General features: G+C 38.3%; 1 protein-coding gene across 2 annotated transcripts in view; it reads left to right on the top strand.

Annotated features, from left to right (window-relative positions):
• Positions 1–2,545: 2,545 nt before the first annotated feature.
• A1cf (APOBEC1 complementation factor) overlaps positions 2,546–26,374 on the top strand; it is a 49,423-nt gene continuing 25,594 nt past the window's right edge. For both annotated transcript variants that reach the window (XM_059247364.1, XM_059247357.1), the window contains exons 1-4: positions 2,546–2,644; positions 17,460–17,594; positions 19,808–19,938; positions 26,032–26,270. In XM_059247364.1, the coding sequence (XP_059103347.1) occupies positions 2,546–2,644; positions 17,460–17,594; positions 19,808–19,938; positions 26,032–26,270 (604 nt within the window). The remainder of the gene's footprint in view (positions 2,645–17,459; positions 17,595–19,807; positions 19,939–26,031; positions 26,271–26,374) is intronic.

Raw genomic sequence — 26,374 nt, 5'->3', positions numbered from 1 at the left:
ACCAAGTAAACACAGAGACTTATATTGCTTACAAACTGTATGGCCGTGGCAGGCTTCTTGCTAACTGTTCTTATATCTTAAATTAACCCATTTCTATAAATCTATACCTTGCCACGTGGCTCGTGGCTTACCAGCATCTTCACATGCTGCTTGTCATGGTGGCGGCTGGCAGTCTCTCTAACTCAGCCTTCCACTTCCCAGAATTCTCTCCTCCTTGTCCCGCCTATACTTCCTCCTGCCTGGCTACTGGCCAATCAGTGTTTTATTTACTAACCAATCAGAGCAACACATTTGCCATACAGAACATCCCACAGCAATGACATGTGCAGAAAGCATCAAAAATCAATTTCTCACATAAAACTAGTTTATTCTAGGGTAGAACTACAAAAAGTTTCTCGAGATCATAAGAAATAATGAGTCCTAGGACATTTAATTTATATGCTCATTTTACTTCTGATTGAATGCAAGTCACTATAATCTATAAAATTGTTGATCCCAAGTCTTCTGTTTATTCCACAAATGTCTGTTGAACACTTGGCATAATGTCAAGTCTTTGGGGCAAGCTACATGTACAAGACAGTCCTTTCGTTTAGCAAGCTTGCAGTTCAGTGAGAACAATAGTCAGGGGAACCTTATAGCACCATGTGCGACAATATCGGCTGTATGGGCTTTCCTGAGCACTAAGGAGAGGGCACCTATTGTTACTCAGGGAAGTTGTCAGAGAAGACACCACAGAGCAAACAACCCTCCAACCAAATCTAGATGTAATTGATAAGGCCAGTAAAGTCGGAAGACGTAGGAAAGGAAAGTTGTAAGCAGTGAGCCTGGAAGGCTAAGAGAAAATGCTGGTGCTAAAAGGAAGGACACATGAAGGATGGGGAAAGGAAACCCAGACTGTGGTACTGAAGAGAATGTGTCATGCTGATAACATGGGACTTTATCTACCACATAGAGTTGCTTAGAGACATAATAGCCAACACTTTACAGGTGTTAAATACCAGAGACCATTTTGAGTAGTTGATATTTATTTTAATGTTTAATCCTCAGAAGAACTATGAAATAAGAAATACTATTATCTAATTTTATATATAAAGACATTGAGGCTCAAAGAGCTCCTCCTGGGATGGAAGCAGAAGAATAAAAGGGGATACTTTCTTTTTCTTTTAACACAGGGTCTCCTTATGTAGCCCAAGCTAGCCTTGAACTCATCATTCTCATTGCTGCACCCCTCCCACCAAGTAGACTTGGATTACAGATATGACTACCACAATTAGATCAAGGAGCCTATTTTTATATAGTTGAGTTCAGTAGTCAATACACATTTGAACTAAGAGTTTATTGCTAAGAAAAATATAGCCCTAGGGAATGTGGAGACACTGATCAGAGACTATTAAATGGTAGCTGGGCAATGCTAGTGAAGACCCTTGACATTTTTCATTCTGATGTACTGAGTGCCAGTGATTTGAGATTCAGACATTGTAAAAGACTTCTCAGAACTTCACTATGAACTCCAGTGGAGCTGAGAGGCTTTTGTGATGTCAAAATTCCTTTACTAACCTTTAATAATTACTAACCCAAACTCAAGGTAGGTTTTTCACAAAAAAAAGGGAATTCATCATGTAACCATGAAGTATTACCATTTTGATGGAAATGATGAAGTTTAGAAAAGAAAAACCTATGACTTTTAAAATCCTTTAACCAGTCTTGTTTGTAGAATAAATAGGCAAATGTCTCTGGAAGCACATACAATAGATGGATGAAGCTCAACCTCAGAATTTCGACTTCCTACCTTAGTATAACTGATTTAGTTACAGCTTCTTCTTCTTCCCAGATCTATACAGATTATTCATAATCTCTGTCCCTCCCTCCCTCCCTCCCTCCGTGTGTGTGTGTGTGTGTGTGTGTGTGTGTGTGTGTGTGTGTTGTATGCACATGTATATGATGTGCAAGTGTACACCTGAGGCCAGAAGAAGACATCAGGCACTCTGCTCTATCACTCTCCACCTTATTTTTCTCAAAACAGGGTCTTTTGCTGAACCCAGAGCTAGGTTGGTGGCAAGCAAGCTCTGGTAATGCCACCACAGTGCTAGGGTTACAAACTGTACATGGTTCAGGGAACTTAACTGAGATTTTCATGCTTGAGCACCAAGCACTCTTACCTGCTAAGCTATCTCCCTTCGCATCCTTTTAATTGATGAACTAATTTATTTGTATATTTATCAACATCTTAAAGGAACTGAACTGAGAAGGAGTGGACTATGTTCTAATTAGAGAATGCATACTCTTCAATTTTTGTTTCTAAAGATTGACTATTTTAAAATTATATATAATTATAAAAGTGTGATTTAAAAAAATTTGGCAAGCTTATTTGAATGCAGCTGCTAGCAGTAATAACATGAATAATTCATTTATAGACCTATCCTAAAGATGCCCTCACATGAAGGGCAAATGTGGCCTTGGCTGTAGTAATTTACTTAATTTATCTTAAATTTGGTTTCAGTGAGCAACCCTAATTAACCTGATTTTTTGCTGATAATCACTCTCAATGGAATCAAATCACAAATCCGGGGATGGACTGAGCGGCACCCAGAAGGAAGCGGCCCTCCGCGCACTGGTCCAGCGCACAGGATATAGCTTGGTCCAGGTAGGCACTTCTTGTGATGTCTACAGAGACTCAACATTGAATCCAAAGTCTTGGAAACACTAATGTCCCTTGATGCAGAATGCCAGCAGCTCCTGTACAACTCTCACAGAGCTGTCTTTCACAGAAGAGAAGAAAATAACGTATTTTAGCTCTGAAGGTGACGTTGTAGATGAAGTGTTCTCCCCTGGACTATCCTTTCAACCTTAACTTGTTGCTTGAAAAGGGAACCATTATCCACAGCCATAGAGACTATTGCAGTTTTGAAAGAACATTTTACAATATGAAAAAAGCAGCTTGAATCCCCAGCTCTTAGTGAAGATGAACTTAGCTAAAGCTAGAGGAATTGGTAGAAAACAAAGGTCCCAGCAGTTGAAGGAAGACTCCAAGATGTGGCTTCCAAGAAGGTAATATTTTGTCAGCTTAGCTATTTCATCTTGTCCAGTCTAAGGCATATAACAATAACTTCTGTTCATGTTGGCCCTTTTGAAAAAACAAAACAAAACAAGGGCCACAAGAAAGGCCTGATTGTTAGGAATTATTTGCATATGATGATTGTCATTGTGATAACTTTTCTTAGTGTCAGATACATAAAAATTATCCCATTAGAATACATAATGCCCCTTTTGTAGCAAGACAATGAATGTATTTGGATCCACCTACTATTGGTTTTTCACCCACATACTTTCCCAATGAACTCAGATCTACCTATCATTATGAATACAAATGTTACGTGTGAGCAGTGATAAAATATGCCATATCCTCCTTTTACTAGCTGTACTGTTGTTAGCTTATTGGAAATGTCCTAGGTTTACTGATACTAATTCTATAAATCATAAATGCATTGTTATACATGATATAATGCCTCAAGTATTTATATTTTTCATCCCAATAAAGAGTGTTAGTCAGGCCTTTTAAATATTTCATAAGTTTTTATTATTCCATAGTGGACTTTTCAAGTTTCATTAAGTAAAGGGAGACACTGAGGTATTTGCTACAGTACTTTTAGAGTTTTTTTAGAATCAATTTTTTAGAATCAATAAATTTGAGTTATTTTAGAATCAATTAACTATAAATGTTCTTATCTCTAAAATTAATGGATAATTTAAATATTTATGTATCTTTCCACTACACTAAAATAGTCACAGATAATTCTAAAGAATTTAGTCTATAAAACAAATATATTTAATGTAACTTGTTTTGCACATGTCTTCAGACACAGTTAACTGTTAAAGATGGTCTTTCTTTTTAAAAAAGATGTTTTTTTCTTTCTTTTTATCAATAAATACTTCCATAAATATTATATAATCAAAAGTGATTTTATATTAGGTTTTTGGTTTTTTTTTTTTAATTTTAGCTCTCCTCAAGCCTTAAACTTTTATTCAGGGGATGCAGCAGAGGAAAAGCATCCAACCTTTTTAAATCCTATTAGTCAATCTTTAAGTACATAAGAGTAGTCTACCTTTCTGATATCACAAACATAAATAGATGAAAGTAAGGACATGGTTAAGTAAACTATGGCTGCCTAGGCACTTTCTTCAACAAGCAAAATTCAAGGGAAAACCCCTACAGCCTAAACTGTCCATTTAACGCTCCTCTCCATGCAGGCACACCCCCCAAGATAGAATATAGGGTAGGGTAATCCTCATGATATTTTAGTAATACTCAGGTAATAAAGGATTCCTCCTGGAAATGCTGAGATTTAGGTCAAGTGTAATTATTTAGAGTCAACATTCTGGCCCCTTCCTATATATATCAGATTGGAAAGGAATTTCTTTTCTATTTCCTGGTCTATTCCTTGCTCTGTTAACTGCAATTTCTCACTTGGCTTTGAAGCAGCAGGATGTATGAAGCAAAAGAGAGTGGGAAGAGGGGGTTGTTTGACCAATTCTGACACAGGGATCTGAGGAACTGAAGCTGTGGGGATATCTCTAGGCATTCAAAAAGTACCTTGTTGGAATCTAAACTTTGCAGCACAACTTAAGCAATATTTGTTAGCAGAATGATTATTGGGTCTGAAGTTCTCTGATAACATGGAAGCCTAGCATTCCAAAAACTAGTTGCTTAGACCTAGGTGTTCCAATCAAAGGGATAAAAAAATATGTGTATACATATATGTGTATATATGTACATTTCAATGTTTTAAAATATGTACACAATACATAGTTTTAAATTAGAAATCTCTCCTGATTTGGGCTGTAAAATGTGGGAAATGACACAATCAGAAGGCCTATACTCCCACCTGCTCCTTATCACATGCTAAGTGTACAATCATGAACAAGTTTCCTAATTGCTGGAGACCTTAATTTACCCTAAGGTCAGTAAAGTCCAGCCCTACACTATTAGCCTTGATTTTGTAATCAGTATCATTTCAGTGTACTCATGGACAGCTAACTGGACGATTTAGGTCAAAGAGTAGACCTGTGTATCAAGACAAAACCTCAGGCTCTCTGATTCAGGTAAATCTCCTTCGTCTTCCTAATACTTCAGCATTCCTGTGCTGGAATAAATGAATGACTGATACCAAAGAAGACAGAAGACAGTATCGGGTTTGTTGTTGTTTGTTTGTTTGTTTTAAATCTCTGGACACAATGAAGATGTTAGTTAACTTCTGATTCAAAGGACTTGCCCTTCTGTGTCTTTCCAGTGTGATATCAAATTCAAATTCAAAACACAGAGGTGACGGGTCTGTGTGCTCTTATCACCAGCAGGACAAACACAGTTATCAAAAATAGAATTTTACAAGTTACTTAATAACATAAGCTAGCCCTTAATGTGGCAACTGATGCAACAACGTGGTGTGCTTATGAGGATTAAAAGCATAAGCTGTAACATCTCTTTTTATACAACTGCATATCCTTGAATATTTGTGCCTGAACATTTTATCAAAGTTCTTTAGAGACTGAAAAACTCAATGCCACATCCTTTAAACAGAAAGATTTAAATAATTGTTACTTCTAAAAATTATATAAAGCTAACAAGTTAAACTTTAAGCTCCATAGCAGCACTACATGATGTAGAAATATTTGGAAATTGTACTACAGTGTTACAAGGTAATCAGCTTTTGCTTCTGGGTGGTGAGGTTATTTGAGGGTTTTTTTCCTTTCTATTTTCCCACTCCTAATTATGTTTCCTAGATTTCTAAAGCTGGCAAATACTGTTTTGAGAGTCAAAGGAAAAAAATCATATGACTTGAAAAAGTATGTACACCTCAACATTTAGTTTTAAAACCTGAACATTTAAATACCATTTTAAAAATTATCTACACATGAATTTAAAATTGGAAAATAAAATATTCTCTCTGATTAAGTACACTTTTTCATGTCTGATATTTTCTTTATTTTCTAATCTTTCTACAGTTACTGTAGATTATTTGAGAGGGGGGAAGTATCCTAAAATAGAGAAAAAACTAAAATAATTACTCAGTTAGGAAAACTGGACAATTTTCATAGAAAGAATTTCACTATCTCATCTGGATTGCGGGTATCTGGAGTCATTGAGAAAATCTTTGTTTAATGTTTGTGTCATATTAGTAGAGTCCAAACCTTCTCTTTGTAGGTAGACAACTGCCCTAGAATTAGGCACCACAGACTGGCAAACAATGACCAATTCAAGAGTGGCTAGTCTGTATCTAAACTCAATGTTGCATACAAACGAACAGGTTTTACATTTCAAAGGGTTAATATTTTGTTAAAATGTCAACTATCTGATCTTTAGCAGAAACATATTTGCTGATCTCAAATGTCAACATTAGAACCCTGGAAGTCTGTCCCATAAGCTAATCCACAATTCTTAAGGAAAGTTTCCAACATTAAAAAAAAAAAGTTTCCAAAGATCATAGTGGAAGGAGGAGGAGGAGGAGGAGGAGGAGGAGGAGGAGGAGGAGGAGGAGGAGGAGGAGGAGGAGGAGAAGGAGAAGAAGAAGAAGAAGAAGAAGAAGAAGAAGAAGAAGAAGAAGAAGAAGAAGAAGAAGAAGAAGAAGAAGGAAGGAAGAAGAAGAAGAAATAAAAAGGAGGAGAACAGGACTACTCCAAAAGTGTGGAGAAGATTTTTATTGTAGAGATAAGGGAAAAAGCAGGCAGAGGGAAGAGTCCACAAGGAACATGGCTGTCAGACTAAACTGGACCATGAATGGAGAGAGGGAGAGGGAGAGCAAGAGAGGAATCACTGACCAGCCAGGAGGGGTTGCCTGGATCAAGAGGCCAAGAGGGTAAAAGGATAAAAAGACTGGCATAGCCAACATGGTTGGATTACACAGAGACAAGTCACTCCCTGGGCTAGAGAAGGTTAGGGTAGGGGGCCAGTGTGGCAGCCATATCCTGTAAATGGTAGGGACTGAGGGATGCTGGGAGAACCTGGCAGCCAGGTCTGCTTTGATATGTTCAATAGACACCCCACTTAGCCATTTGTCCTGGGAAGTAGATGCAACCTTCTTTATTTCCCCCATCCATGCTAACTCGAGAACCTAGCCTTTATCCCTCTATTTATTGATATAGTGATTGACTCCACAGAGAAATGTAGTTTCTTCCTTTGTGAAGATTATTCTCATTGGAAAACAGAAAACAAGGAAGAAAATCAGCGACAATCAAGGACTGTCAGTGCCTTGGATTTGAATCATAAACCAGGTTGCATGACAGAAGCAGATGACGACCTCCAGATAAGATGTCACTGTTAGGAGATGGAAGCAAGCAAACCTCTCAAAAAGCCACAAAGATACCAACATCCCTGGCAGAGGGAACCACACCTTAACCAAAATATTTGTCAAATGTATAATTCCTTTGGGAAGTGAAGACATTTGCTTCAAAGATGGCCACATTTAAAATGAAGTTGGCTCTCACTTCCCTTTGACTAGGCATGAGCCTGGTTACTGTGACAATTCCCCATCCTTAATTCTTACCCTTAAACTACAGGTAGGCTCTCTGATTAAGAGGGTTTTAATGGAATTATATGTTTTTATTTTAATTTGTAAATGATACTAAGCAAATATATAAATATTATATATATATGCCATAAAGTAAAAAGAATGGCATTATGTCAACATAAAACTAATTTGATTACCAATGCCCTTTGAAAGGCAACCCAGCCTAAGTTAACTTCCCTCCTTTCAGTTAGATGTATCAAACTGTCAGAGGTCAGGCAAAAAGAGGATCCTGAAAGAGCACATGCTGTGTGTTTACAACCAAGGCTGCAGCAGAGTTTCAGGATGCAATAGAGAGATAAGCCCTCCATAAAACACCTAGGATTCATTTGATTTTAAATTCATTTTTGGTCGTTCAGTGTTGAGATATTTTTTGCTGATGCCAAATTTTTCAGTACTCCATGTTTATTGATACAACCACACATGGAAGTCACTGTCTGTAGTCTGACAAGCGGGGGCTACTGGTTAAATTACAGGTCATGAGAGCCCAAAACACAGAATAAAATACCAGCAGAATACTAGTAATTGAGATATGAGAGAGTTAGTTGTGCTTAGCAGCACAAACCTAACAAGCTGGAAGAGAGTAAAACTATATAGCCAATGTTCTGAAGGAACAAACTGCTAGCCAAGAATACTGCGTCCAGTAAACCACCCTTCAGACAGAGGTGTCAAGAGTGTCCCAGACAGAAGCAGACAGAAGTCGTCAACATCAGGCTTCTCTTACAAGAAATGTTAAAGAGAGATCATCAGGACAAAAACGATACTTAAGAGTGACATGAAAACTGCTGACAGCGTACAAACTCACTGGTAAACATCCAGGCCAACTCAGAATATGCTAGAAGATCAGTCCACGTCCAGTTCTGCAAAACAGTAACAGTCCTACTGACAGCAACAACAATAACATTAGCAATGAGAAATATGTAACCCAAAGGTATAGATTGCGACATCAACAATTATCTTTTAAAAACACGATCATAGTTACTGGTTGAAAACAATACGTTAAATCTATAGAATTATTTTTATAAGCCTGTTGCTAATCACAAAGTAAAAATTCGTTACAGGAATCTAGAGAGAGGTGATGATGGCTCAGTGGTTAAGAGCACTAGGGTTTGATTCCCAGCACCCAAATGGTGGCTAACAAGCATTTGTAACTCCAGTACCAAAGCATCCAACGCCCATTTCTGGCCTCTGTGTGTACCAGGCATACGCATGTTACACAGAAATTCATGCAGTAAAAGACCCATATGCATAGAATATTTGAGAATCACACATAAAATTAAAATTAGCCTTTTTTATGCAGCACTCACTACACAGTACTCAAGAGACAGAGGCAGGTAGATCTCTGAGTTGGAGGCCAGCCTGGTCTACAGAGTGAGTACCAGGACAGCCAGGAATGCATAGAGAATCCCTGTCTCAAAGGACAAAAACAAAACAAACAAACACAAAAAAAAACAACACAAAATGAAACAAAAGAACAACCTCATGTATTTAAAAACAAAGAAATGAAAATAGACTACCAGGGAAAAAATCACTTAACCAAACGGGAAACAGTAAAAAAAAAGGAATGAATAAGTAATATACAAAGCAACTAAATGGAGGTAGTAAGTCTTTAAAAATCAATAATTAACTTGGATATAAATGGACTGAGTTTTCAGCTAAAAGACAGTCTAGATGAAAAAACACAAGACCCAACACTATACTGACTGCAGGGATCCATGTCACCTGAAGGGTGTATATGAACTGGAAGTAAAAGAGTAGGAAGATGTCCATGCACATAGAGCAGGAAGAAGATGTAAGAAGTTGCACATATACCTGATAACACACACACACATGAAATCAGAAACTCTAAACGAAGGCAAAGGTCATCAAATAATGATAAAGAGTTCAATTCAACAAAAGGCTGCAAAGAGTGCAATAAAAGAAGTGGTCAGCGTGGGGACCACGGAGGTGACGAGTTACCTTCACCTACACTGGCTCAGAAAGGGACAGGTAGAAAAATCAGAGTAGCATTGGGTTAGTCTTTTCCATCACTGCACATAAACCCTAAAGACAAAGATAGAAACTGGACTTCATGGTAAAACATAGCTTCTTAGTCCTTTCTCTTCTGTGGTCTGTACTCACCATCTCCTCCTTCCTGGGCTATCCAAGGACTTAGACCATGTATGTTAGTTCTGTGAACACATAGTGGGGCCAGTCAAATTCTTGGAGACATGAGTTTCTGCACACGTGTCTCTCCAGCCACTCACAGGCCAAGTTTATTTTAGAGCTCAGAGGAGCCTTGCTTCTTCTAGATAGAAATGTTGGTGTGGTGTGAAAGCCTCCAAATAAAGGAACAGTTCTGTGAACCCCTTTGTGAGTGGGTCCAACATCTGTGAGAACCCCATCATCACAGGAAATGAATGTGTTCCTGTGGCTGTTTTCAGTTAGCAATGAATTGCCCCTTAAGTACCCTAATGGAAACTTAGCACTAGAGATCTTCAACAGAGAATCAGCATCATCACAAGCTACGCACTGTGGTGCTGTCTCTCAGACTAGAAGCAAAGAGGGGTTCTAGTTCATCAACTTAAAAATTAGTGTGAACTTCTTGACCCAAATGTTCAGAGACACAGATAGGGGATTTTAACTTTGGACTTTGCTTTCAGACAATTTCAAGAGTTTCCTAAGTGCTATTTATTTCAAAAAGTATTCTTTGATATACACATAACTTTATCATTGATCAAAAATGAAAGCAAACTTGATCCCGGAGTTGATGTGCTTGCTTTGCACAAAGAATTAAATCTTGGCTGAAAATTTGGTACTGAAAGGCATAGAGCATTGTTAATGGTTTTCTGAGTTGATGGATATTTTGATTTTGTGATCACCAATGCTGAGAATGCATCATCATAAACGCACATAATACAAAATGGCAGAGGTCAGGCCATTTCAGAAATTGTTGGAAATTGTGTCCCAACAGCAAGCCAAAATTCATCTAATGATGATTTTATGAAACTTGAGTCAGTCATTCAAACAGAAATGTTTAAAATCAAATATTCTGACATAATAAAATCCAAAGATATACTAATGTAATGCTTACATGCTGAGGAATGAGGGTAAGAAAATATTGTCATTTCCCATAATTAAACCATTATGTTTCTGTCAAATGAGAAATTTTCATACATAAGTATAAAAGCACTATAATTTGTAGCATATGAAGTATTGAATCTGAGCCCAGGTATATTGGGTGGCTCTCAGTGGCACTTTGTGGCATGATGGTATTCACAATGGGCAGTGCACATGCTGTGTGTTTACAACCAGGCTGCAGCAGAGTTTCAGGATGCAACAGAGAGGTAAGCCCTCCACGAAACACCTAGGATTCATCATGCATTTGATTTTAAATTCATTTTTGGTCGTTCAGTGTTGAGATTTTTTTGTTGTTGTTGATGCCAAATTTTTCAGCACTCCATGTTTATTGACACAAGCACACATGGAAGTCACTATAGTCTGACAAGTGGGGGCTACTGGTTAAATTACAGGTCGTGAGAGCCCAAAACACAGAACTGTGTCTGCCAAGACTTGCACCAATTCATTTCTAAAATATTAGAGGCACCTGGATATTGCAGCAATACATCAAGATGCATGTCCAGAACCCCCATGGGTGGGCAGAGCACAGCAATCCCAGGCCTCCAAAAGGAAACACATGATTCACAGCCCATCATTATGGAAACTGCTCTACAGGATGCCAGCAGGCCGCTGAAGCCAGCTGACACTTTACATGTTCTCTTATATAGAAACAAATAGAGGTGCTCAGAATATGTTTTCTGATTTCTGATTTTGTCTATTCTTGAATTTAGTATCCTTGTGGATGGCCAAAACCTTTATAAGGTACAAGTTATTTTTTACAGAAAGTTTGATTTTTGAATGCTTCAAATATTTAACAACACATGCTCCTCAAAGGAAAAGAAGTATCAAGAGATTTTATTAAAAGGATCAATTAGATTTTTTAAGATTGTCTTCTTCCTTATGATATTATTAATAACTTAAAATGAAGATGGGACTATTTACCAAGGTGATGGACCTTCAACAGCTTTCAGGCAAATAATATTTCACATTATCTTGCATATATCTTGTATGGATTATAAAAATTAACTAATAAGGATAACAATACCCACATAGATAGTATATAGGTTAATTATACATATACATACAAAAAACCTTCCCAATCTAGTCAGAGATGGTGGTATATGCTTCTGATCCCAGTATTCAGGAGGCTGGGGCAAAAGGATAACAGTTACAGGCTACCTGGACTACATAGTAGTATGTGAGACACTGTCTCACAAGAGAAATAAAAAACTAAACCAGGCAAATAATGATCCTGTATAGAATTAACTTTATATAGAATTATTTTTATATAGAATTAACAAGACAAATATCCACTATAGCATTACAGTCTGTTGACTGAAGGCAATGAATTTACATTTTAGTATATCTTAATTAAGGCCTGTAAGACTCACCTATCATATAATAAGAGACCTATATTACGGGTAGACTGTAAAAGGAAATACTGTCTAAATAAAATCTTTCAGGGGTCTTGTAAATTGATAGCTGGGAATATACACTGTAGACTCATGACCCTTAGCAGGTACAATCTAGACAAATGTTCTCAATGCATTGGTGCTGATGCTAAGAACCATGCAGAGGTGTTGACCCTCAAAATCATTGTTCCGGATAAGGCAGGCTTATAGGAGCTAGAAACACCACCACAAACAGATGAATAGGCCAGCATCTGCAGTAACAGGAGTGAGGATAAATGCAAACAGCCAGGTGGAAAAAAGCACAGGTTCCAAAAGCAGTTTGGGTAGAAAAGATGTGCAATTTCTTTTCTTTTAGAGAGAAGATAAAAAGGTACAAAGAGCCAAAGAGAACCAGAAAAAATATTACAGACTTAATATAAAAATCCAGAGTCATTAAAAGAATTGAAGTTAATAGTGACTAGGTAAGGGGTCATGCAAAAATGATCTCCCTGTTTACAAATGGGCTCACATACAAGGAGAACCCATCTGGTCTCCCTGTTTGTTGAAGCTGGGAAAGAAAGCAGTCATAGCAGCATAGAGAGCAAAAAGCTGATTAACCTGAAAAGAACACAGACAAAAACATTTTAAATAACAAATATGTCCTAAAGCACACTCAACTGAGAAACATGGGACCTCCAGTATAGTGTTTCCTGCAATAAGCTAAAATGCTGGAATTGTAGACAATTTATATAATGTCTCTGAACTTTGTTTGTTTCCCATAAAGTGAGAATATGGGCTGATAATGTATGAACCCTGAAAAACGATGTTGTGACTAAAAATGTGGTCTTAGAATTCACTTGTGTCTCTGCCATTAATACTATGTGTATAAATTCAGGTGCATTCTGTGTCTGCGGTTCCTCGTTCACACATGGGGAAGATTGTGTGAGTTAACACATTCAAAGACTCACATAACGCCTGACTCAACCATAATGAACTGCTGTCTTGTTGCCATTACTTTTATGTGCAAATAACAGGAGAAAATTCTAGCTAATCAAACAGAAAATCTTGTGTTAAGAAAGTATTATATCTTTAAAATTTTTGATTTTTTTTATTTAAAATGTTTTGAGAACTTCATAAATGAGTACTGCATTAACATATCTACCCTTCCTTCTCTGCCTCCACATTCTTCCAAGTCCCTACCCCCAACTCCCTCTCAAACTCTTGATCTCTTCTTTTTAATTATTGTTACATACATACATGTGAACAATGCCAAATGAACTCAATATGTTATATATTACATAGTGTATATATGTATAATGTGATGTATATGTAATATATGTGCATATATTACATATATAACATGCATTGCGCATATGTACATGTATTTAAATTTCACAAGGCTCTACCCCTAGATGCTGATGAAAGTTTGGGTTTTGAGAGCCAGGTAAGGGAAAACTTTTATGAATGAAACACAAAAGCACATCACAGATTTATAATGATGAGAAAATGTACCCATAACCAGCAAATGCCCAACACTCAAGTTTGAACTATTACAAATCTTGTACCAGAACTCAATTTTATTACTTCCAAAAACCACAGCCATCCAAGCTGCAAGGAAAGCTAGAAAAGTAAATAGCTGACATTTTTAAATCCTCTAGGAGTTAGATTTTCTCAATGGACAATAGGTTCTGATGCATGGCGGACAAAATAAACAGTTTACTTTAAGCATTAATGCTAAAATTTATTGCTCAGAATGATCTATTAAACAAAGTTATCTAGTTTTATCTGAAGTCAAAAAGATGGTAGCCATAATTTCATCATGAAGAACAATGTAAAATATCTGTGGAGGAGGAAATTCTAAACATGCTTGACCTAAACTAAGTTACAAGGCAGCCTCAGCATGCAATACTTAAAAAAGAAACAGGAGTTATAGCTAGAACTGAGTCTTCAATTTTTAATTAGACAGTCCAAAGTTTTCTATCTATTTATATGGGTGCAGAAACAGAGGAAGTTTTGAAAACCTGATTATAAAGAAAGGTAAAAGTTTCCAGAGTTTGATAAACATCCTCTCACATAAAAAAATCTCTACAAAATATTTCCAGTCTGTTTTTCTGAACTATTAATATGTTTGGGTTGCTGAGAAAAATAAGGCCCTGAGGATACCAGCCAGAAGAGAAAGGCACAGTTTTAGTCTGGCTTTACCTATTTTAAACTCCTCAACTATAAAAATAGGGCCTGAAATATCAGTCCTTTCAGAGTGATGGACAGTTATTCTGACCCTGTGACTAATGCCCAGTGCCTGCCTCAAATTGCTCTGAACTTCTCCTGCTGGCGCATTCCAAGCGTAGTGGGTGGTTCCCAGGGCAAATGTTCCCCATTGCATGAACTTCAGGGCATCTCTAAACTGGTTGGACTCTGCAATCCCCAAGACTATTATTGGGCATATTTTTCATGTGTTTATAGAAACCATGAAAACACAATTAATAAGCTTCCAAACCACATAAGCAAATGGAGCTCTCATACCCATAACATACACATTGTTATTTTTAGCAACTATAGCAATCAAAACAATAGAAATGAGACTTAAAAAGGTCACTATGCTCATTGCTTATTTATTTTCAATTTAAAGGAAACTCATGTAATCAAAGATTCCAGAAGAGTCATTTGGCCATTGTGGAATATGAGTTTGATTCCCTTAATCTGAGGGGTAAAAATATTGGCCAAATTTATACTGTGTATTCTAACAATTAGTTAGGTATTATAAATATCTGAAATGCACAGGAAAGAATGTAGGAGAGATAGCCATCATCCAAATGGCGAGATTTGGCCCAGGGAGGGAATGGTGATCAGCACTAATAATATGCCCCTTTGTATATAATCAGGGTGAGATATGTTCTCCCCAAAATTTTGTGTAACTGAATGACTAGAAGTTGGAAAGAGTTTTAAGTGAGGCAGGGCACTTTTCTGATTAATGGCAGGACAAACATTTTCATGCGTTGAGTTGAACGTCTGTCTGTGTTTAAGTCCCTAGGCTTTCTAACATTAAGGCTGTGATATGTAGGGATCAAGCTGATGAACTCAGGCTGACTTCCTATGTTCAAACCCTGGCTTCTCTACATAACAACCTTATGACCTCAGCAATTACTCTCTGACCTTGTATCTCCTGTAAAATGGGACAGCAATAGCTCCTGCACCATGACACCGCTCTGGGGCTAGAATACTATGTGGCAAGCTGTAGCTGATATCCAGGTATTAGCTAGAAAACCAGAAAATAAAACTCTGACCAATTTCACAGATATCAAATTGACATATTTAGGAAACTCTCGGTTGAGATTGAGATACTACATTCTTAAGGGGATGGTGGTTTTTTTTTTTGTTGTTGTTTTACTAAGACAAAGTATGTCATTTCTCAGGTTTGTTGGATATTAAAGTTTTGCTGCTAGATAACCTTTAAGAATATAGGGTAAGAAATTATAAACACTCTATAGCAAAGCTCTAAAGATTTAGTAAGATAAAACAGGCCCAATGGCTTGAAGCAAAAAGTAACCAAGGCAATGCATCCTTATGTCTTATTAATTAAAGCAGCATCATATAAATTAACTCAATAAAAAGGTGATTCTGACCACAGACATCTTTTAAATACTGTGATGCAAAGAGCATTGGAGCAAACTCTAACAAAATAATTGAAAACTGAGGCTGGAGAGATGGCTCAGTGGTTAAGAGTTCAATTCCCAGCTTCCACATGGCAGCTCACAGTTGTCTGTAACTCCAGTTTCAGAGTATTTGACATCCTTACAGAGACATTCATGCAAGCAAAACACCATTGCTGATGAAATAAAAAAATAAATCATTTTTGAAAATAAATTAAAAAATCACTTAAAACTGGAGTTGCTACAGGCAGAGCATAGAAATGATGCCACAAGTTGCTTTATTTTAATTTTAAACAATAAGCAGCCACCTCACAAAATGATGTCTTTAAACTAAAACATACCTTCCAAAAGTATACACAAAAAACATTTGGGAAGGCAGATTATTTTTGAGGATGCCAGTAATTACTTTTGAGGATGAGGGGAGTGATATTCTGGGGTGTTTTTCTTTCCACTGTGTATATTATGTTTGTTATACAACACTATGCATCCTGGCACAAAACTACCTAATGTATTAATGGTGACTTTTTAATGAGTGCCAACAACTGGGCCCTTTAATAGTCACAATAAAATGTGATAATCTGAGTTCTAATTGTGCTGAAGTATATTGTGTCTTGGTTATCTTCCTCCAACAAATGAACTACAGCAGATCAACAGTGCCGGGTTGTATCCTTATTTTGGTCTCTAACCCCTAGGAAAACAGATAGTTGGCACTGGAGGAAAATGCCAGTCACATTCCTCTCCAAAAAGAACATCTATTAGGTCTGAGAGAAACGTAGAAGTTAGTGCTATTTGGACTGAGAACATCATTGCTCCCCACATAAAGAGTCAGTGTTAGGGAACATCTTACCATGCTGTCATCTTTGGAAACAGACTTAAGTCCTTCACCAGCAGCTATCCCCCAAATTAGCCAGTTCACATGTCCAAGTGTTGATCTTTGTGTTTTTCTATTTAGACGGTCTCTACATTGCTTGTCTAGGAAAGAGGGAAGAAAGGAATTAATAACAGCTGAGTATTGATTACAGGCTAAGGGCCAAGGGCCAACCTTGCCTATTTGATGAAGGTTGCCCTTGGGGCAAAGGCTGCCGTTACCACCACTTTGCACATGAGAAAACTGAGGTGCTGAGAAGTTATTTGCCTAAAGTACCACAGCTAGTGAGTAATGAATGGAGTCAAAACACTCCAGTGTGCTGCCACTACACACAACCATAGAGTTCAATCAGAGCCCAATTACAGTCAGATCACTTGGGGACATTTATACAACAGTAGAACAACCTATCTCCTTAATTGTTGAGAAGCCAAGACAGAATTAGGTATTCTACTACAATAAAATGAAACGACAAAAATAATTTCTTAAAACAAAAGACACAGAGCCGCAGACTTTGTCTCCTTGCCTAGACCTGTAGTGGGGTTCTGAATCACTCCTCTGTATTAGGATGCATAGTACCACTCTAAAACGTTGTAACTGGTGAGAAATTGTGTAAAGACATCCTTGAATAACGTCTCATATAGTTCAGCACTTTACAAGTGTCAATCATGTTTATCTTGAGCAAGCCTTTGGAACAGACAAGTGTTAAGATTCACACAGACATAGACAAGTCTTTAATTTTTATCTTCTAGAAGGTCATCTACTATTACTTGACAATGACAAATATTTCCTAAAATAGTCCTTAACTAAAATGAATTTTTGAAATAAGGAAAACAAACTAAAGATTTTGATGTTTTCTTCCCTCCTTCATATACCATCCTCCCTGGACACACAGGAGAACGGACAAAGAAAGTATGGTGGTCCTCCACCAGGCTGGGATGCTGCACCCCCAGAAAGGGGCTGTGAGATTTTTATTGGAAAACTTCCCCGGGACCTTTTTGAGGATGAACTCATACCATTGTGTGAAAAAGTGAGTCCAAATTTAATTTCTTCTTTTAGGAGAAAAATATTATCCTCTTTAGTTTGCTTTTACTATTTTTCAACTTTTTAAAAATCTCTGTGTAAAATGTATGTATACAGTGTGTGTATTTATGTTCATGTATATGAGTGTGGATGAAGGCAACACAATACATGTGGTGATCAGAGGACAGCATCAGTGTCTGTCTTCACATTTTATTTTGTTTGAGCCAAGCTCTCTTGTTCACCGCTGCATATTACTAGCTGGCTCATGAGCTTGCAGATTTCTCCTGTCTTGGCCTCCCAGCTCCTGCAGGAGCCCTGGGATTACAGATGTGTGCTACTGCATCTGGCTTTACATAGGTCCTCATGCTTATGCGGCAAGTACTTCACCCACTGGGCCGTCTAGTGTGCCCCGTTTGATGATTCTATCCCACATCTCTCACACTCAGTATGCCGGGTTTGATGATTCTCTCCCACATCTCTCACACTCAACATGCCCGGTTTGATGATTCTCTCCCACATCTCTCACACCAAACATGGACAGCGATAAATTTTCCCATCCATTAATGACTGTCCCTTTATTATTAGTGCCTTTGCCCAGCTCTTTGTCTTGTTGAACTGATAAGTTGAAAGACCATTGCTGACAACTCTCAAATTCATATCTCTTCCCCCATCTCTCTCCTGGTAGCTGAATCACTGCAAATTCAATATATCTAACAATACAGAACAGTGTAGCAATCCATCAAGATACTGCTCCAACTTGACATCTTAATATGACTTTATAAAGTACAGCATTTTATATAAGGAATTATGTATGCTTGTCATGGCTTAATTCTGTATCTATATATATTGATTCAAATAAAATTTTCTTCTGCAAGTAGAATTGATTACCTTACATAATGCACTGAACAGATTAAGAACGTGATTACTCAATGTCTTTATATGATTACTAAGGAAAATATTTCCCTAGTTCCAAATGGCATTTTGATACTAAACTCAAAATTATAGAAAAAAAAGTACAATCTTAAAGTTAATTTTTAATACTTTGCCAGGTATATTTTTCCAGCAAGCACATTTAGCATGAGAATTTGGCTCTTCTCCTAAATGACAAAAATCAATTGTCACCATGTACAGCCTCTGGTTCAGAGCCACTGGTTTTATACACAGAATCTCAAATAGCATACCAAAAATCCTGTACACTTTTTAAATTCTTAACATGAAAATGAGAATGGGTAACACATGAAACAGGAAAAAAAATGTTCATTCTTTCATCAAGAAGAAATAGATGCTCCTGAATGAGTTTTTTGGAGTTGAGTAGAGTAAGGCTAAGCAGAGGGCAGCCAAGAACTGAAGTAATGGGCAGGCTTACTGGCATCTCTTCCCACATGTCTACTGTACATATTTGAACCACCCTGCTTACAAAAGCTAGGGGTAATAAACCACTTAGCTTGGATTAGTTCAGGATAGCTGGAGCACAGAAGAAGGAGAGCAAGGGTAAGCAGAAGGGTAATAGAAGGGACGGAGAGCAAGCGCTCTTTTGCTGAGGTTCTGGTCCTCTGTCAGTTGTATTGAGGCTAGCACTCATTTTCAACCTAGAAATTGCCAACGTAAGAGACCTCCCTATGAAATACACTATATTCATTCTGGCATCATGGCAGTGGGAAATGACAGCCAGGAAGTTAGTTTAGCAAGGTCCCAAATGAGTATCCTTGCTTCCTGTTTTAAATGTCAGTGGCAGACTATAACCAAGTAAAGGTCAATCCATGGAGACATTAGAAGACAAATCAGAAGGCATGAGCAAATCTATAAAGAAACTGTACTTCAGATGACAAATGCATCTTGGGCTCCCCAGGACATTACATAAATCTCCAAGTTGTATGACAAAAGGTCATTTGCTCAGTCAAAAGCACATTTTGTTAGCTGAGGCTGAAATGCCATTTGTCTATATTTTCTTTATTTAACTTGGCTTTTCCCACGAGTTAGATGATTAATCTGAAGCCACCATAAAAGTATGCAAACCATTCCCCATGGATGCAAATGCCAAACATGGCAGGAGGCAGTTCAGCAAGTATCTTGTGTGTGCCTGTGTGTGCACGTGTGTGTGTGTGTGCACATGTGTGTGCACATGTGTGTGTGTGTGTGTGTGTGTGTGTGTGTGTGTGTACACAAACATCTGGGAGTATAAATATGTAAATAGGAATATTCTGTTTCTATTCATCACAGATTGGTAAAATTTATGAAATGAGAATGATGATGGATTTTAATGGCAACAACAGAGGCTATGCATTTGTGACATTCTCTAATAAGCAGGAAGCCAAGAATGCAATCAAGCAACTTAATAACTACGAAATCCGGTAAGCTCCTCATCTTCTAGACTCAAGCTGAATCCAGAAATTCGCCTGCATCTGTTTTCTATCATTTATTTAATAGAGAATGTACCAAATTAGGAATAAAAAGCTAGATCTTTCTTTGGTGAAAATGATCTAGCTAAACATTTATTTGATTTCATGACTGTATGAGGTGCTAAAGTTTGCAGAGATAAATTTATTAATTAACTAATTTCATTAATATGTACTCAATACTGCTCAGGAGATTAGAACTGTATCAAGGTACTCTCTGTCGCCATAGAACCCAAATGCAAAAGATGAAATAAAGAATTTGAAAATATAAAGCCAAGGTGGGATAGGTTGTGTGAAGAAAATGTTACTTGAATTTGGCCATTTTAAGAAAATACTGTCTGTAAAAGTAAAATTTGATCTGACATTTGGATGAAAAATTCAGTCAAGATAGTCAGACCCCAAACCAGGCTATTAAGGGGGAAAAGCGACAAATAGCAAACACAAAATTCCTCAAATTAGAACAAACTTGATATTTGACAGACAGGAAGAAAAATCCAGAAGGGGAAAGAGAGAAGATGGTTAAAGGCAGTTGGAAAATGTCAGCCCTGCTGAAGAATCTGAATTTATTGATAGAAAGACCTGGAATAAGAAAAGAATTTTAATCAGCTTTATGTGTCTTAAAGCATCGTTATGGCTGTTGGGCAGACAGCGAACTGTGATAGAGCAGGGGCTGAAAGAGGGAAACCGTGCAGAAGGGTGAGGCACGCTCTGGAGCTAGACAAGGAGCGACAGAGACTTGATGAGGGATTATGAGCAAAGGGAACAGAAAGGGTTAAGAACTAGACATATTGGGAAAGCTGGAAGAGGGGACCATGATGACTAGATATGGAATTTCAAGTTTGAGCACATCCAGAACTGGGGGCTATAACATGGGATTTAGATCCAAGTATCTGTGAGAATGGTGTGCCATTGGGATAGAGAAACTGAGGGAAAGCGGGGAAACATGCAAAACGTTTACTTGAGGCATTTGATCTTAAAGATGCACATTGGACACCCAAGGAAAGATACAGGGTGACTTTATGAAAGTGGAGGCAGGAGAAGGGTCAGAGTTACAGCATTTCTATGTCATTTAAAAGCATGGGGCACAGGAGGGCTCCAGAACATAACTGGTGCTGTAGAACCAATAATCTGTTTTTATAAAACTGAGTTCTAAACTCCATTTGAGACAAAACTTGCCATAAATCCTTTTTTAAAGAAAGCCCCGGGCCATCTGGGAGGACCAGTGAAACAGCAAATCTCTGGATCAACAACCTTCACTTAAGGGCCAGCAAGTAGCTGAGCTTCTTTGCAACCCATTTTCATTTGTTTAAGATTTACTTTATTTTAAGTGTGTGTGTGTGTGTGTGTGTGTGTGTGTGTGTGTGTGTGTGTATGTGTGTATGCCTACAAATTCTAGAAAAGACATCTGATCTGCCATGGCTAGACTTACAGGTAGTTGTGAGCCATCCTACATGGATGCTGGGAACCAAATTGGGTCCTCTACACGAGCAGTACGTGCTCCACCCATTAATGCAGCTCTCCAGCCCCAACTTTCATCTATAAAGTGAAGATTTCATCCATTTCCTGGGTTTAATTGCAGAGACAATTCAAAGAATTTTGAAAACTTCAGAACATTGTAATCAAGACCAGGATCCAGTTTTCCACATTTAACCCCCTTCTATAACGCAGATGAAACTTAAAATTGACAGAATCTTAAATCCGATAAACACTGACAGAGTGGCTTTCTTCTCTCTAATGGTTTCCCTACTTATACGAAAGTACATTAAGTTACAAGCATCCTCATAATTCTGTGAAGCAATCAACAACTAGCCTTGGCTGTCCTAGAACTCACTCTGTAGCCCAGGCTGGCATTGAACTCACAGAGATCTCCTTGCCTCTGCCTCAAGAGTGCTTGGATTAAAGGACTGCAATGCCATCATCCAGCTTTAGCTACATGAAGAATGACTGGGTGTGGCAACCTTTAATCAATCCTAAGGTTGGATTCTAGAACAATCTGAGAGGAAGAGCAAATAGGCCTTCCCTTCCACACATACTTCTACGAACCCAAAAGAAATCTGTGTGGTGTGTAGAAGACTGTATTCACAGTCAGGAAACCTTTGGTAAAATCCTTTGACTTCTCAGAACATCACTTTTATCCTTGTACTTGATGACCTCACACAGAGATGTTTGAAACATAATACAAAAATAATATACACTGACAAATGTGGAAAGGGCTATGCAAAACTATAATTTAACCTTGCTTTTTAATATCAGAGTTATTTTTAAAAAGCATATTGTTATAGTGAAACCACAAATAAAAACATTCAGGGGCTGGAGAGATAGCTCAGTGGTTAAAGACCACCTGATGTTCTTGGAGAAGACCTGAGTTCAGTTCCCAGCACCCACATGGAGAATTACAACTGTCTGTAACTCCAATTCTGAGGGATCTAACCTCATCTATGGCCTCATAGGCACCAGGCACAAACATGGTACACATACATACATAAAATTAAATAAACAAATATATTAAAAAAACAAATTAAAAACTATACCATTTTTTAAAAAAGTGGTTCAGATAGATTAAGGTAGCCACTCAAACAGAATTCAGATATCCTAGTTATATGGTTTCAGTGAGGGGAAGAGTCCTATCCCTCAGTCTTCTGTGAAATATGGACACATTATCAGTAAAAGCTACCCCAAAGTGCCTTTTGAGTTGAAATGTACATGGACTTGGTTGTGCAGCAGATTGACAGCTTGCTGTATCTACTCAACCCATGGTTACCCACTGGGGCCTGCCAATGCTATTGAAAATAGATAAGGTATGGAAAATAAACACATTCAGGCTGCCAGGATGGCTGTTCATTAACAGTCTCCTCTTGAATCTCACTGTCTTTTCTATAAAACTCACAGGATGTCATAGAAATAAACTAAGATAAAGTACTTAAATCTCTGCACCTCAAAGGACCAGGTGCTATGTAAGCTAACTGGTAATTGTAGTAGTGGTAAGTGGGGAGGAAAGAATGAGAAAAAAATGTGATATAGAATTTGGAAAGAAAAAGTGGCCAAGATCACAGGCAAATCTCCAATGAGAAGCCAGAAGCAAGCTAAAGGAACAGAGAACCTTTACCAAGGAGGAGGTGGGATAAATTCAACATGAACTAGTTAGAAGAAGAGGCCAAGAGCTATTGTCAGAAATCCCACTCTACCTTGGTCCATCTGCCAGAGAGAAAACCTTTCTTCTAGAAAGGAACAATATCGTTTGCTGTCAGCCACTATTTCTCAGGGGATGGATGAGGCTATTACCCAGAAAAGACCCACAGTTATCACATCATCTTCCTCCCCATCAAATATTCACTGAACATCCTCTGAGTGCCCAGCTTCTGGAGACATTAAAGTCATGCCCTAAGCTTGTGAGAAATTGTATTTTGTCTCCAGGCAATTCTGGGAAAGGATGTTGGCCAGTCACACAATTAAGAAACTCTAGACTCCTCCTGCTAGCAATTGATACCAGAACAGCCCACTAACCATCAAAAATATGATCTCTAAATAAGTGAGAGGGGTGTTTATGCTTTCTTAAGGAAAATATAAAATACATACAACTAAGACTAGAGATGAAATTCATTTGGTAGAGCCTAGCATGTACAAAGCCGGAATTTTAATCCAGGGACCACATAAACCAGTATACAACTGCAATCCCAGCACTTGAGACAGGGAGGCAGAAGAATTGGGAGTTCAAGATCATAGTTGGCTATATAGTGAGTTTGGAACTAGCCTGAACTCCTGTGTAAATAAAATAGAATGAAATAATAAAATATACAACAACAGGAAGATCACTTTACTAACCCCCTACCCAAGAAACTCCATTCTCTGTGAAACGTTGGCAGAGTGAGATGGGTTTGTGAAGTCTGACTCCTGTCCTTGGCTCTTCAGCAAAAGAGAAGCAATCATCAGACAGTGACCCCTGATAATCAAGAGCCAATAGTTCCAAGAAAATCAGACCAGTCTCATACTCACCTGAAGAAGACCTTTCTCTCGTGACAAACAAGGAGTTTTTGTTAAGGACGCCTTATTGTTTTCAGTAACTCGAGCTATTTATAAAACCCACAGCCTAATATTTAACACATAGAAAATATCAAAAGGCAAATTCATCCACAACCCTGGTGCCTAAGATAATATGTTGAAATTTGATTGTCTTTCCAGATTTTCTACATATTTTTAAAAACAGAATGGCACCATGTATTTATTTTTATATTCTTTATTTAAAAAAAAAAACAAACCTGAGCAGTGTGATGTAAAACCTAAGCAGTGTGATGTAGAGTGCTTTTTAATTGCCAAACATGCTTCTATGTTACTATTGTTAGTGGCTGCAAATCATCCTTCTGTATGAAAGTCCGTCTACTCATCACTAGAGCTTCTCAGCCAGAAGCAACAATGTCCACTCTTAAAAGACATTTAGAAAGAAGAAGACATTTTTGGATGACCTGACAATTGTTCATTGGCACCGAGTGGTCAGCAGTTAGAAGCACTGGCTGTTCTTGCTGACTGTCTGGACTTGGTTTCCAGCACCCACATGGTGGTTAACAACTGTCTGAAACACCAGTCCCAGGAGATCCAAAACATTCTACTGTACATATATGTGGACAAAATACTCATACACATAAAACCAGGAAAGTATTTTAAAAGAGCCAGGTCTAATACTATGGTATGCAACAAGGCAATGTCCAGACACAAGAAAATATCATCTCAACAAAGCTGCTTTAGGACATCTCTGTCTTGTGAGACACTGCTCTGTAGCAGGAATCTTAAAAGTTCTTATTAATAAAATCAAAGCCGAGGCCAGTTATTGGGGTGAACGCTGGAAGATCAGAGAAGCAGAACAAGCCACAGCCACCTCACCTTGCCAATTCCTCAGCTGATCCTGTTTTCTCAGACTGGATGCCTCTGAGTCCTTATCCAGAATGAATCTCACCTGAACTGTTGCTCAAAAGCCTAAATGCTTAACCAGCCAAATGCTGCTAGTTTCTGATCTTCATACCTTATATACCTTTCTGTTTTCTGCCATCACTTTCTGGGATTAAAGGCGTGTGTCACCATGCCTGGCTGTTTCCAATGTGGCCTTGAACTCACAGAGATCCGGAGGGATTTCTGCCTCTGGAATGCTAGGATTAAAGATGCGAGTGCCACCATTTTCTAACCTCTGTATCTAGTGGCTGTTCTGTTCTTTGACCCCAGATAAATTTATTAGGGTGCACAATATTTTGGGGAACACAATACCACCACACTGATCATTCACAGTTTGGATATTTTAATTGATGGTGATCATCTTCATACCTATGGCCAGGGCCTCACTTCTGTTTGCTAGGGTCTATTCCAGAGGAGCACTGTTAAGTCAACAGTTATGTACACTCAAAGCTTGTCTGCTATCTGTGCCAGCAAAGGCACCCTTCACCTTACTAATGCCACAAGGTAGAATAAACAGAGGCCCAGGGCCAGTTTCACCCCTCAGAGTCAGTAAGACCTTCACCAAATCACTTAATTTCTTGGAATCTCAAGTTCATTGTCTATAGAACAGAAATAACACTTATTTTGCTCATTTTGCAGGCTCTTTTGTCTGGGACAACTAAGCTAACATAAGAAAATGTATTACAGACGAGAGACCATTTCCATTTTCTTTTATTTTATTTACTTTGTGTGTACGCATGTGTACCATGAGTGTGTAGGTCAGAGGACAGCTTATGGGAATTCATTCTAGCCTTCCACCATGTGAGTCCAGAGGTAGAACTCAGATCAATAGGCTTATTAACAGGCACCTCTACGCACTGAACAATCTTGCTGGCTCTTTTCAATTTTGTTTAGATTGGGGGTCAGGACTGAATGTATAGATCAGTGGCCAAATCTATGACATACTGCAAGGCCCTGGTTTCACGCCCTGGTACCACCAGAGAAACTGAGCTGGGGGAGGGGGGATGGTGAAGGGGGTGGGCTCAGTCTATATCGAAACATCCTCTGCCACCATCCTCCTTACACACGGATTCTTACCTATGAAAACTGCTTTTTTTCCCCTCTTAGGAATGGGCGTCTCCTAGGGGTCTGTGCCAGTGTGGACAACTGCAGGCTGTTTGTGGGAGGAATCCCCAAAACCAAGAAGAGAGAAGAAATCTTATCGGAGATGAAAAAGGTCACGGAAGGAGTTGTTGATGTCATCGTCTACCCAAGCGCGGCAGATAAAACCAAAAACCGGGGATTTGCCTTTGTGGAATATGAAAGTCACCGTGCAGCCGCCATGGCTAGGAGGAGGCTACTGCCAGGTGAGCATCCCTCCTGAGCGGTGCTGTGCGCTCCATGCAGACTGCAGGCCTCTGCCTGCAGTGTTTAGCTTCCTTGCTAGGCTGCCTTTAAGCTCTTCATCTTG

Source organism: Peromyscus eremicus, chromosome 1, assembly GCF_949786415.1.
Source record: "Peromyscus eremicus chromosome 1, PerEre_H2_v1, whole genome shotgun sequence".
NCBI lineage: Eukaryota > Metazoa > Chordata > Mammalia > Rodentia > Cricetidae > Peromyscus > Peromyscus eremicus.
Note: the sequence above shows the minus strand (reverse complement) of the source record. Positions and strands in the feature narration are given on the sequence as shown.